This window comes from Globicephala melas, chromosome 11, assembly GCF_963455315.2.
Source record: "Globicephala melas chromosome 11, mGloMel1.2, whole genome shotgun sequence".
In the NCBI taxonomy this organism is placed as follows: domain Eukaryota; kingdom Metazoa; phylum Chordata; class Mammalia; order Artiodactyla; family Delphinidae; genus Globicephala; species Globicephala melas.
The window spans coordinates 79,095,914-79,109,883 of NC_083324.2; the positions used below are offsets into that span (position 1 = coordinate 79,095,914).

The window sequence follows — 13,970 nt, forward strand, 5'->3', positions numbered from 1 at the left end:
CCCGGCTCACTCTGGCTACCCTGGCACTTTTCTCAGAGTTGACGTATATGAACTTGTGGTCAGTTCATAACTGACAAACTGTCAGTTATTTTGATCACATTTGATTTTTTTAAGTAACTTTTAATGATAAAAGTCATATAGGCTCAGTGTAGAAACTTTAAAAAATATAAACAAGGAAAAAAGAAAAAAGGAAGGAAGACAAGAAAGAAGGAAAAAAGAAGACATTCAACTACATACTCTTTTTTTTTTTTTTTTTTTTTGCGGTACGCGGGCCTCTCACTGTTGTGGCCTCTCCTGTTGAGGACGGAGTACAGGCTCCGGACGCACAGGCTCAGCGGCCATGGCTCACGGGCCCAGCCGCTCCGCGGCGTGTGGGATCTTCCCGGACCAGGGCACGAACCCATGTCCCCTGCATCGGCAGGCAGACTCTCAACCACTGCACCACCAGGGAAGCCCATGAGAGGGTAGGACTTTTAAACAGAACTTTTCTAAGGAACTTCAGGGAAAGAAGAAGTAAAATAAACACTTGAGATAGAAGGAGCTTACAGGGTAGCATCATCTCCCGCTCTTAGTAAATATGAACTTATCCTTGGTGTTCTCAGGGGGTGCAGCCTCCCCGCTGCAGCCCTAGGCTTTCTCCCTCTCCGTGGGGCCAGGCTGGTGTTGAGCTGGCCTGGGTCCAGCTTGGCCATGCTCTTAGCTCATCTGCTTTGCTCTGGGTATGGGCCTCTGTCACATTCTGGGTCCTCTCTGAGCCTGGGTGTGGAAGATGCTCCTGTAAGATTGGTCCCCAGACTCCTCCCTTGGACTCCACATCAGCCTGTGCTACTGGCCCTCTGACTGTGCTTTCTATGCTTTTTGTGGCTGGCCCCTAGAATTGTGCCTCTTGCCTTTGCCAGCACTCTCTATCCATTTCTGTTGGCACAGAGGACATTCAGTAGCTGGCTGTCCTCTGGCCACTGCCATCTTCCTAGAAGCCTCTCTCTACCTTATCCCCTCCCCTTTTCTAGAACCACTTCTCTCTCAAAGCCCAAACTCTACTATCCCTGGCTAAGGGACACGCCTAGTTATTGGAATGATTTTCAGAACACAGAAGAGGAACATTCCTCCTTTCCCTGCATACGTGGCATTGTTCCTCTGACTCAGTGGTTCTCCAAGTGTGTTCCCTGGACCTACAGCATTAGCATCACCTGGAGCACTAGACATGCTAATTGTCAGAATCCACCCCCAGATCTACTGAGTCAGAAGCTCTAGGGGGCAGAGCCCAGTAACCTGTGTTGTAACAAGCCCTCCAGGTGATTCTGGTGCACCCCAAGCCCAAGGACCACTAACTTAAGAAATGTTGCTATTTTGCAAAAGGCAAGGTCTTCTATGAATGTGAGAGAAAGCATGAAGAAACTGAGGGAGGTGAACCCCCGAACAGAAAGACGTTCAAGTATTCCCTGTCTGGGTGTATTCTGCAGCCTGGAAACGGGCTAAGCCACGTTTTCATTGGGACACAGGCCCTTGCAGCCTGAGAAAAGTTTGTTTGGTCTGGTCTGAAAAGCAGGGTGAGGATGAGGTGAGCTCCAGGGACCAGCCAAAGTGGAGTCGCCCACCTGGGGCCATGAGGTTGATATTGAGAATAGAGTTAGAAGCTTGCCAATGACATCAGTGAAGCGGCCAAAACTCTCACCAAGGGGCAGAACCAGCTGCTAGCATCTGGCTAGAGAGCCTGCATCAGACCAGACAGATGGTGCTGAGAGATGTGACTTAGACTGACAGTGGGACTTTGCAGGGGACCGTTCCCAAATGGGTCTCAGGAGGGACTACAAAGCGTTTAAAAGGTTCATGTAGGTGGTCTGAAGGGAGAAGGAGAACTCTGGGGGTGGGCTTCTCTTGCTGAAAGGACCAGACATCATCAGGGAGTACTCAAAGCGTGTGTGTGTGTGTGTGTGTGTGTGTATTCGTGTGTGTGTGTATGTGTATTCGTGTGTGTGTGCGTGTGTGTGTGCGTGTGTGTATGTGTATTCGTGTGTGTGTGTATGTGTATTCGTGTGTGTGTGTGTGTGTGTGTGTGTGTGTGTGTTGGGGGAATAAGGGGACAGAGAATACGTTCTGGGAAGGAGGAGAAGCACACAGGTCTTGAGCTGACACCAGTCCCAGGCCTCCCAGGATGGGGTACCCTAGGGCAGAGTGAGCAGGAGCGGGCTGGGGATCCTGTGTGCCCAGGAAAGCTTGACTTCATCCTGAACCCAGAAGGCTCTACGTGGACTCTCGTCTGGTTTTATGCTTTGGTATTTACGATGCGGATTTTCCCACAATTCTCTTGGTTTGGGAGAGCACCTTCTGAAATTTCCAATCCTACTTGGCTGAACGGAGGTGTCCCCATAGCGGCCAACATAGCTAAACAGAACAGAACGTCTTTATTAGCTGTCCTAGATAGACAGCCCAGCGAAATGCTGGGCTGTTAGACTACTCACAAATGTCCATTCCTCCTGTTTCCCCAGAAGAAGAGTCCTGGCATGTGTCAGAATTCTGGCAGAGAGCTGATGACCAGGCTAAAAAGGTAGTGCCCATGAGAGGGGACTCTGAGGTCACACTGCCTGGGTTTAAATCCCTGCCACTTTCTTGGTGTTGGTGACCTTGGGCAAGCCACTTAATCCTTCTGTACCTCAGTTTCCTCATCTGTCCATTGGGAATAATACGACCTACCTCATCAGATTCTTAAGCAGATTAAGTGAGTTCATATCTATAAATCGCCTTGAATAGTACGTGGCATGGAGTAGGTGTTCTACATGTGTTTGCTGATACCACCCACGCGCCCCAGCTGTATAGGGCCAAGTTCTACACAGTCGCATGTTGACCCTGCCTGGAACTGGAGAAAGGATAAGGGGGCTTGAGCGGCAGGGGTGAGAGTGGCAGCCCTGATCCACCTGGTGCTTTCTCTCTTGCAGACAGAGGGGCCGAGCCCCCCATTCACAGCACGGGTACCCAGCTCTGCCTCAGCCTATGACCAGAGAGGACTGGCCCCCGGTCAGGAGTACCAGGTCACTGTCCGTGCCCTTCGAGGGACTAGCTGGGGCCCTCCTGCCTCCAAGACCATCACCACCAGTGAGAGCTGGGGCTGTGGGGTGGGGTCCTGGGTGGAGATCTGGATTTGAGAGGGGTGGCTGGGAATATGCCCTCCAAGAGGGCAGAGGGGAGGGATTGGCTGGGGGCAAGGCTCATAGAAGGAAAGCTGGTGACTGCAGATCCAGACTCCCACCTGATCCCTCCTCTCTCTGACCTGGCTAGTGATCGATGGCCCCCAGGACCTCCGAGTGGTGGCTGTGACGCCAACCACGCTGGAGCTCAACTGGCTGCGCCCCCAGGCCGAGGTGGACCAGTTCGTGGTGTCCTACGTCAGTGCCGGCAACCAGAGGGTGCGGCTAGAAGTGCCCTCTGAGGCAGACGGGACGCTGCTGACCGGCCTCATGCCAGGCGTAGAATACGTGGTGACCGTCACTGCCGAGCGGGGCCGGGCAGTAAGCTACCCGGCTTCTGTCAGGGCCAACACAGGTATGGCTGGCCAAGGGTTAGGGAAGTTTCTGAGCATAGGAGCCACTTCCTAGGGAGTCCACATGTCCGGCTCACAGGCTGCTCTGAACGCACCGACAGGGTGTGTGGCAGTCCCAAAGCACCTGCTGGGGGGCCTTGCTGTGCACCAAGGGCTCTGCGGAGATGGAGTTCTCAGGTGCTTGGAGTACTGTAGGAAGGCTGTGGGCTGGAGTTTGGGAGGAGCTGCCTCATGCAAAGAAGCAGTAAATAGGAGATGCTGTCCGACCCACCCAGATGGGGAAGGTTCTGATCCAAACTTGGACACAGGGACAGCCCTTGAGCTCAGTCAGTGGTCAGATCTTGGAGAGATTGGAATTAGGCAGATGAGAGATCAGCACTCCTGTTCACTTTAGGATTGGGGATTGGGGGACTTAGGTCTCAGCAGTAATTTTCCACTAACCCTCAAGGTCTCTTAACAGATGCCTGGATCTTTCTTTTCTTTTCCTGTGACAGAGGGACGCCCACCTCGCTGTAGCTCGCAGTCTCTCCTCCCACTCCCCTTTCTCTCCTTCAGACACAGGGCCCCACCCGCTGGTTTCTTCTCTCTAGGGCACCAACAGTGGCGGGCTTGGAGGGCACGGGGTGAGGGAATCCTGGGACACTAACTCCTTTCTCTTGATTCTCTTTCCAGGTGGGGCTGGGGCACAGGAGGAGGCCTCTGGCTCCGGTGGGAGGGACGGTGGGAGGGACGGTGGGAGGAACTGCCGCGGGGAGGAGTGCAGGGATTGGTGGGGGGCTGCCACTGACCGGCTCTCCCCCTCCCCCTTTTTCCGCCCCGGCAGCACCAGGCCACTACAGTCACCCGGAGGCGCACGCCCCAGCCCCGTCCCCCAGGCCCCGGCCCCGGCCGGTCCCGGCCCCGCGGCCCCCGCGGCCCCCGCGCCCACCAGTCCCCCCTCGGCCCTCGCGGCCGGCGGAGGAGGGGGAGGCGGAGTCTCGGCCCGGGCCGAACCTACCCCAGCCCCCTCGGCGGGCGTGGGGCAACCTGACGGACGAGCTGGGCCGCTTCCGCGGCACCGCGCAGGACCTGGAGCGCCACCTGCGGGCTCACGGCTACCCACTGCGGGCCAACCAGACCTACACGTCGGTGGCGCGCCACATCCACGAATACCTGCAGCGGCGTCGCCTGGCGGCGGCCATCCCCACCAGCTCCCCCGCACCCCCGGCCCGTCGCTCCCACCCCACCTCCAGCCCCGACTCGGGCACCTGGAAGCGGGACTCCAACCAGGGCACCTACGGCCTCTCGCCCGAAGGCGTCGACCGGGTGGCTGCTCCCCGCCACCCCAAGCCCGAGGTGCTGGGCAGTTCCGCCGACGGCGCACTACTCGTGTCCCTCGACGGGCTCCGCGGCTACTTCGAGCGCGTGGTGCTGCGCTGGCGGCCCCAGCCGCCCGCAGAGGGCCCCGGCGGGGAGCTGACCGTGCCGGGCACCACGCGCACCGTCAGTCTGCCAGATCTCAAGCCCGGTACCACCTACCACGTGGAGGTCCACGGGGTGCGGGCAGGGCAGACCTCCAAGTCCTACGCCTTCATCACAACCACAGGTAGTGTAGGTGGGGCCGCGGGACCACCCATCTCCTGCCCAGTCTCACCTGCCACTGGAGTCGGCATCCATGAGTTCCTCCCGCTGCCTCACTGCTCCGGCTGCCACCCCACCGCACGCTCTGTCTTCAAGCCCTACCTGGTCCAGGCTCCAAGAGAACCCCCCCAACAAAGCGCACTTTCTCACGTCCCTAGACGCCACCTCCACCCTCAGGGTCCTGGTGGATACCCAAGGTCAAGGAGACCTGTTCTTTGGGACTGTCTGATTTTCACTTGGGTTCCTAGGACACTTCTGCCAGGAATCCTGTTCTAGGCAACAGAAGGGGCATTTGGTGGGAGGGGCAGTGTCTGGAGCAGTTTGGGTCGGGTAGGGAGAGAAACCAGTGGTTCCCCACTCTGACTCACGGTGGTGAGAGCGGCTGAAGACTGTGGTCATGGTTACTGTTTCCCACAATTTGGCCCCAACCTCAAAGGGACACATCGGAGCTGCTTGGAGGTGGCCTTGAAGCCATCAGGCAGCATGTGTGTGTGAGAGGTGAAACCACTGCTTCTTGAGCTGCCTTTCCAACCTCCTGGCTCACTTCACACTTGTCTCTCCCACAGGAACGACGTCCTGGCTCGGGGAAGGGGCGCTCTGTGGCTGTCGTGGGGAGGGTTCTGGACCTCTTCTTCCCCCACAGGGCCCAGATGCCACCTGAGCTGGATGTCCATCCCCCCATCCCCTCTTCCCTCTCTTCTCACTACCTACTCTCTCTGTACCCTCCTCCCCTAACACCACCGTCTCCTCCTTTCTTCCAGGCTTGTCACTGCAGCACTATTGGAAGTCACGACCACCACCCAGTGGGGAAGGGGTTCCTGTGGGGAGGGACATGGTGGTCTGTCGGGGCTGGAGGTCACAGGAGCCTTGTGGGACGAGGGATGGCAGACTTTATTTCTTTTATTTATTACCTGCGGGCCTGTCTGTGCAGGACTGTGGTGCACGTTTGGGATGATGAGGTGACCCAGGGGGTGATCCAGGAGCAGAAAAGGGAGGGTCTGTAGGCTCTTAGAGGCTAGAGGGCAGAGCCTGGGGGCCAGGGTTTCCTTTCTGACTCTCATACTCCACTCTCCTTTTTTTCTCCCCCTGCCTCTTCCCAGGGTCCTCCCCCTCAGACCTCCTGGGGGCCACTGATGAGCCTCCTCCCTCAGGCCCTTCAACGACTCAAGGGGCTCAGGCCCCTGTCCTGCAGCAGCGACCCCAGGAGCTGGCAGAGTTGAGGGTGCTGGGCAGAGACAAGACAGGGCACCTCCGCGTGGCCTGGACTGCCCAGCCTGACACCTTTGCCCACTTCCAGCTGCGCCTACGGGTGCCCGAAGGGCCTGGGGCACATGAGGAACTACTGCCAGGGGATGCCCGTCAGGCTCTGCTGCCCTCACCCCCTCCTGGATCCCCCTATGAGCTGTCACTTCGTGGGGTGCCCTCCGGGGGCGAGCCCTCTGCTCCTCTCATCTACCAAGGCATTATGGGTACAACCTGGATTCTGCTCAAGACCAATGTCCTGAGGTTGGGGGAGGGGCTGGGCCATTAGGATTTCAGAGGTGGGGTGGAGATTGAAGGGCAGGGCTGGTGTTTGGGTCAGGGTGGTAGGAGAAACAAGGAGAGAAAAGGAGTTGAGGGTTCAGAGGCAAGAGGGATGGAGGGGGTCTTAGCACAATGGTAGGGTGGGCCAGGGAGGGGAGTACTCCAGGCAAAGTAGATGAGAGGACAAAAGTCAAAGGATGGGACGAGGATTCAAGGAGAGAGGCTGTTGGCCCCCTGGCTCTCCGCTTACAGCTTTCGTTGTGCAGAATCGCCCTGCCCCCACTTCCTGGTTACTCCTCTGCCCCAGCCCGCCCACTATGTCTCTCAGGGTGGGTGTGGGGAGGCGTCTGGCCCTGAGGATCCTGACCCTCAGCCCTCTCCTCCCTTTCCCTTCTCCCAAGCCCCTGCCATCCCCTCCCTGGACAGGCTAGGACAGTGGCGCTGCCCCTCACCCTGCGAGCCCAGCCTGCAGTGGACAGCACCCCCTGGTCCCATTAGCCAGCTCTCCCTGCAGCTCCAGATCAAGCTCACCACTGGGGAGAGGGCGGTAAGGGAGGGAGGAGGTCAGGTGGACCGAGGCGTCTTCACACTGCTCTGAAACAGCAATGGCAAGGTTCTGAACTCTCAGGGAAAACCACAGGGGACCTGAAGCTCCCCCAGAGACCTTGGTGTGAAGAGGGACTGGGACCTTTGTGAGCGGGGAGGCAGTTATCGCAAGGGCAGAGCCAAAGCTCTCACTCCAGAGCAGAGACTGGGGAGAAATGCCCACCTTCTTAGAAAGGCTGGTCCCGGAGAACAGAGGGCGGGGAATGGAGGCTTCTGGGAAGGGAGCTGTCCAGGATGGAGTGAGCCAGTGGGCAGAGGAGAGGGAAGGAGCCTGGGGACAAGGCAGTGCTTGAGCCCACGTGCTTTGCTTTGCCCCACACCCCAGACAGGGATGGGGAGAAGCCTGGGCAGCCCTTGGCCCCACCACACCTGGGCAAGCTGATGGTGACGGACATGACTTCCAACTCCCTGCTTCTGCACTGGACGGTCCCTGAGGGCGAGTTTGACTCCTTCGTGATCCAATACAAAGACAGGGACAGGCCCCAGGTGGTGCCTGTAGAGGGACCCCAGCGCTCAGCCCTCATCTCCAACCTGGACATCGGCCGCAAGTACAAATTCGTCCTGTACGGGCTCGTGGGCAAGAAGAGGCATGGCCCCCTGGTGGCTGAAGCCAAGATCTGTAAGTGAGAGGGGTCACACACACCCCTGCCTCTGCCCTCTGCACAGTCCTGAAGTGGGTCTGCCCAGTGCTTCGGCAAGTCCAGGAAGGCTCCCTGGAGAAGGTGGTGCCGGAGATGAATCCTGAAGGGAAAATTGTGGTGGTCAGGCAGGGAGGTTGAGGAGGGTAGAGCAAACAGAGGGAGAGTGAGGCAGGAGAGAGTGTGGCCCTGTAAGAGAATCAAAGCCTCTTTCCTCTGGGCGAGGGGCAGGGCACCTGGCAGCTGAGGGCACTGATCTCACTGGTCTCATGTGTCCGACTGAGTCACTTGGACCTCATCTGAGGACCCTAGGGAGCCGCCAAAGGGCTTTACGTGAGAGAGTGACATAATTCAATATTTATCTTACAAATAACACTGAGGCTGCTGCAGAGGATAGCTGGAGAGGGCAGTCCTATTCCCTGAGGCAAGGGGCAACGGATGTGAGGAGCAGTGCAGCGGGGGACACTTAGTTAAACATCTTTCGAGCATTCGTTAAGTGTCAGATGTGTTCAAGATGTTCTAAGTGTATCAGCGCACTTCACCCTCATAAGCAGCCCTGTGAGGCATGCTCATGTCACAGGTGAGGAGAACTGAGGCGCAGAGAGGGCCAGGTGACTCAAGCAGAAAGTGACGGGGCCATAGGGTCATCCTGCTGCCCTCATGGGCCTGGAGAGCAGAGGAAAGGCCTGAAGAGGGGGTGTGGGTGTCCCAACAGGCAGAAGCCGGGGGGCAGGGAGAAGAGACATGGCCACTGGAACCCTGGAGATGGCTAACACTCAGGGCAAGAGCAGAGGAAGGGTTGCCTGCAGGGTGAATTGGGGAGAGGGATGCCAAAGTGAAGGGCGCGGTCAGACATGTCAGATTCCGTAAGAGTGATTCAAGGCTACAGAGTGTCCACAGAACTTAGCAATGGCGAGGTCACCACTCACCCCGGTGAGAGCGGCTGGTGGAGGGTGGAGCTGGGTTGGGAGGGTGAGGTAGGTGAGGACATGACTACAAGCAGCGTAGACATCTCCTTCTGGAATTTGGGCTGGGACTAGAGAGCAGAGAGGGAGGGTGGAGGCTGGAGGGCGACGGAGCTGCGCGGAGGAGCTTGTGTAAATGCTTGTGGCACAGCCCAGGGAGGGAGGGTAGGAAAGGAGGGGGCGGGGCCCAGAGCGCAGGTGTGGGGGCTCTCCCACGCAAGAACGCGCCAAAGACCAAGCTTCCCTCTCTTGGAGAAGAAAGCAGCTGGTTGTTAGGCCTGGAAACAGTAGAGGCTGTCCTGGAAGACTTCCCTGGCCGTGGAGATGTGGAAGGGGCTGGCTGGGCTCCCGTCTCTCTGAAGCCCTTTCCAGGCTGCAGAACGAGTCAGGGCCACACTAGTCCATACAGTGCTTTTGTGCCCCATCAAAGAAAGCACCCCTTCTTCCAGGTGGGCATAGCCCTTTGCCAGGGTTGGCAAGCAGAGCACTGGCTGGATTTCAGCCCCTCCATGCTCCCTCCACCATGCACCTTTTGTGCAGTGAACAGCCTGTACAACCTCACACGGCATCCCCAGGTGGGAGATGGGTTCCTTCTTATCCTTTGACCTGTGTCCCTCCCTTCTCTCTACCTGCTCTTTCTAGTGCCTCAGACGGATTCCAGCTCAGTGAGTCCACCTCGCCTGGGAAAGCTGTGGGTGACAGATCCCACCCCAGATTCGCTGCACCTCTCCTGGACTGTCCCTGAGGGCCAGTTTGACTCCTTCGTGGTCCAGTACAGGGACAGGGACGGACGGCCCCAGGTGGTGCCCGTGGAAGCCCCCGAGCGCTCGGTCATTGTCTCCCCGCTGGACCCTGACCACAAGTACAGATTCACTCTGTTTGGGATTGTCGACAAGAAGCGGCACGGCCCCCTCACGGCCGATGGTACCACTGGTGAGTAGCGGCCACCCAAGCCCCCATGTGACCCCTCCCAGTCTCCCGCACGCTTGCCCCCAGCCAGGAACCAGCTGGGGCCTCCCAGCGAGATGGCTGACTCCGAATCCTGGCCCTGCTTTTGGGCTCAGGGCCAGCCAGCCTCCCCCGCACTGCTGGGACCCTTTCATCCGTTCAGCTGCTCCCCAAGGCCCAGAAGGTGTGTCATACCCTGGTTGCGCCAGATTTCTCAGAGTTCATCACTCGTGCTAGTTGCGTAGAGACTCCCACAGGTGTGACAACCTGTCCAAACCCCAGGCCCCAATCCTGGGGTTCTGCCAGCTCAGCCCTGCCTGGATCCTCTTATTTACAGCCCCAGAGAAGAGAGAGGAGCCCCGCCACCCAGAGTCCCCTGAGCAGCCCCTGCTGGGGGAGCTGACAGTGACCGGCAGCGCCCCAGACTCCCTGCGCCTGTCCTGGACGGTGGCCCGGGGCGCTTTTGACTCCTTCATGGTCCAGTACAAGGATGCGCAGGGGCGGGCCCAGGCAGTGCCCATCAGGGGGCATGAGAATGAGGTCACCATCCCCGGCCTGGAGTCTGACCGGAAGTATAAGATGAACCTCTACGGGCTTCATGGCAGGCAGCGCGTGGGGCCTGTGTCCGTGGTGGCCACCACAGGTGAGTCAGGGCTGCACGGGGCTCCCTCCCTGGCCAACCCACAGCCCTGTGAGCAGGACCTGACCAGGGATCCTTCACACTTCCCTCCACCTTCTCTTTCTCGGCTCCAGTTCTGCCAAACCTCCACAGTCTACTTCCCGACATCCCAGGACTTTGCATCCAGCCGCCAGCCCCTGACCAAACTTTCTTGGCCCTGCTTCTCCATCTCCAAGAACAGACCCCATTTTCCACATTCTGAGCACTGGGAATCACCCCTTCGTCCCGGGCTGTCCTCCCTGTGGATGTCCTCAGCCCCTGTGTTCTTTCCCCGCGGTCTTTGCTGGCCTTCTTCCCCTGGCTCAGGTTGTGGTCATTTCTGAGCTTCTGTTGCCTGCTGCCCACACCCTCCCGCCATAGCTGCTCTGTTCAGAGCTGGCAAATCCAAGGGACATGAGCTCCATGTTTCCCCAGCCTCCTCCCAGCCCCCTGACTCCCTGACTCCCAGCCAGCTTGGAGCAGGGCAAAGGGCTCACTTTCAGCCCCCCTGCCCTGCATTCCTCCATGGGCCCAGCCTCCCCCATCCAGCACCATTTCCATGGCTGTGTGGCATCGTGGTTGGGAGCATGGGCTCTAGAGCCAACTGCCTGGATTTTAATCCTAGCTCTGGGATCTTGTGCAAGTTACTGAACCTCTCTGGGCCTCAGCTTTCTCATCTGTTAAATGGGGATGATAATGGTAACAGCTTCACAGAGTTGTTAGAATTAAATGAGTTAATATACATATGGCACCTAGAACAGTGCCTGGCACATCAAAACTGCCATTGAAGAGTGAGCTACTATTTCTCCCTGACCCTCTCGCTTCCCAGTATCCTTTTTCTCCCTCACCTCCCCACCTTCCCCATCCTTGCCTGGGTTATCATTCTTGCCTGCTGCCTCCTCAATATCCTATCTCCTTAGCAGTCCCCCATGGACCGTGGAGTGAGTCACAGAAGGGCTGGCTTCCCTGTGCCAGTCTCCCCGCCCCATGGAGCCTCAGCAAAGACCTAGCTGCTGCAGACGGTGGGCAGATGCCTCGGGGCTGTGACTCTAGCCCAGGCCGGGGAAGAGCACGGCCCTCCACAGCCCCCAGCGCCATCCGCAACATCTCCCCCGCGCACGCCCCGCTCCCGCTCTTGTCTGAAGTGGAGGGAGAGGCAGGGTTGCCCAGGGAAGCCTTAGCGGAGCACATCCCATTTCCTGTCCTGGTCAGTGGAGCTGAAAGGGAGGAACACAGTGGGAAGAAGCCTTACTGCCCCCTCGCTCTCCTGTGCTCAGCACTGTCCATGAACACAGCAGAGAAGCATCCCTCAGAGTTCCCTCTCTTCCCAGCTCGTCTCCTTTCTCAGACGTGAGAGGTGGCCCCCTACCCCCACAGTGCAGTCGTCCAGCACTGACGAGGTTTAGGGGCCTGTCTCAGCCCTGTCTCCTTTGATGAGTTACTGAATGGCTAATACAAAGGCTACAGGAACCCCTAAGCTGACAGCTTGAAGAGTATATTTGCCAAATGTACTTTATTGTCACGATTAACATCACCACAAAGCACATCACCTGTAAAGTCTAATCTCTTCTCTCAGCCCCGCAGGAAGGCATGGACGAGACCCCCAGCCCCACAGAGCCCAGCACAGAGGCACCAGAGCCCCCCGAGGAGCCCCTCCTGGGGGAGCTGACGGTGATAGGATCCTCCCCGGACTCGCTGAGCCTCTCCTGGACCGTCCCCCAGGGCCACTTCGACTCTTTCACCGTCCAGTACAGAGACAGGGATGGGCAGCCCAAGGTGATGAGGGTGCCTGGGCACCAGGACGGGGTCACCATCTCGGGCCTGGAGCCAGACCACAAGTACAAGATGAACCTGTACGGCTTCCATGACAGCCAGCGTGTGGGCCCCGTCTCTGTCATCGGGGTGACAAGTGAGTGGATGGTGGAAGCCCCAGGGTGGGACCTCGTGGGAGGATCACCCTCTCTCAGGTGATGGGTGAGTGGGGTGCAGGAGGCCCCTCTACTCGAGGCTGAGCCATGGTGCCCTGTGTGCCTCCTCCAGGCTCCCTGAGGACCAGTGTGTCCCCCTGGGCAGGGAAGGGCCTCTGTGAGCCATGCTGGTGGCTGCCCTGGTCCCCCACAGCTGACCCCGGAGGCTCCAGGCATGTTTATGAGATGTCAGCTGAACAGGACCACCCAGCCCCAAGGACGGGCTTCTCTGAACTGCAGGGCCCGGAGCCGGGGCCAAGCCTTGGGGGGAGACCCAAGGACATCACCTGGGACCTTGCCTCACCCTCTCTGTGTCTCTCCTTCTCAGCTGCAGAGGAAGACACCCCCAGCCCCACAGAACCCAGCACAGAGGCCTCGGAGGCCCCCGAGGAGCCCCTCCTGGGGGAGCTGACGGTGACAGGATCCTCCCCGGACTCGCTGAGCCTCTCCTGGACCGTCCCCCAGGGCCACTTCGACTCCTTCACCATCCAGTACAAGGGCCGGGACGGGCCCCAGGTGGTGCGTGTCGGGGGCGAGGAGAGTGAGGTGACCGCTGGGGGCCTGGAGCCCGGGCGCAAGTACAAGATGCACCTGTACGGCCTGCACGGGGGGCGGCGTGTGGGCCCCGTGTCCACCGTGGGCGTGACCGGTGAGTGAGGCCGGGGGCTTGTTTGTTTTCATCCCACCAGTGGCCCCCAGCCTCCCTGTGGCATTGCCCTCCATTGCCTTCCCCACCTGCCTGTGGAAGACCTAGAAAGAACAGCTCACGGGGGACTGGGCTGCAACCAGCTGCATGACTTTGAGCAAGTCTTAAACTTTCTGTGCCTGTTTCCTCAGCTGTAAAATGGGGATAGTAACACCTACCTCACAGAACCGTTGTGAGATTAAATGAGTTAACAGACCTAAGAAAGGGTCTGGCAGCAAGTAAACATGCTGGCAATGTTTGCTGCTATGGTTACTACATTTGTCCTTAGCCTGGGGTCTGCTCTGTCCCCTTTGGCTGGTTCAGCTTAAATATTCAGAATGTCCATGAGACATTGCCCTCTGCACCAGTGCAGCTGGAAACTTTCTTTACTGCTCATCCAGTGAGTGGTTATAGCAAGGAAGAATGTCCCTTCCACCCGGGTACAGGGCCACTCAGCCACCACGGAGGACCAGCCTGGGCACCTACTCTCCAGAGCCCCAGCGTGAGGGGCCAGATCACAGACAGGCCTCTGGGACCCTCCTGCTAATCTGCCCAGCTTGGCCCCAGCAAGGGGCATCTCTTTTCCCCTTTGTTCACTGAAACAAAGACACAGCTTTTTCAAAAGCAACTTTTAATATAAAGGGGAAGATTTTAAAAAGCAGAGAAACAGGTTTCCAGAGCATGGTTTCTGTACTTCTCAAAGGGACTTGGTTGGCTTAGTTTCCAGAAGCTTCCACTCCCGATTTCTTTTCTTTCTTTAGTCAGCACAGAGAGTAGGGAGAGGGGAAATCCTGAGGTCCTGTCCTGCAGGCCTGAAGTAG

General features: G+C 58.2%; 1 protein-coding gene across 4 annotated transcripts in view; it reads left to right on the plus strand.

Annotated features, from left to right (window-relative positions):
- Positions 1 to 13,970, plus strand: part of TNXB (tenascin XB) — a 70,461-nt gene that overhangs the window by 17,624 nt on the left and 38,867 nt on the right. For 2 of the 4 annotated variants that reach the window (XM_070046726.1, XM_060308894.1), the window contains exons 6-13: positions 2,937 to 3,093; positions 3,277 to 3,540; positions 6,259 to 6,627; positions 7,614 to 7,907; positions 9,534 to 9,824; positions 10,177 to 10,482; positions 12,074 to 12,406; positions 12,793 to 13,113. In XM_070046726.1, coding sequence (XP_069902827.1) covers positions 2,937 to 3,093; positions 3,277 to 3,540; positions 6,259 to 6,627; positions 7,614 to 7,907; positions 9,534 to 9,824; positions 10,177 to 10,482; positions 12,074 to 12,406; positions 12,793 to 13,113 — 2,335 coding nt within the window. Of the gene's footprint in view, positions 1 to 2,936; positions 3,094 to 3,276; positions 3,541 to 4,361; positions 5,124 to 6,258; positions 6,628 to 7,613; positions 7,908 to 9,533; positions 9,825 to 10,176; positions 10,483 to 12,073; positions 12,407 to 12,792; positions 13,114 to 13,970 lie in introns of all 4 variants that reach the window. The other 2 variants (XM_070046725.1, XM_070046727.1) reach the window with 2 other exon arrangements.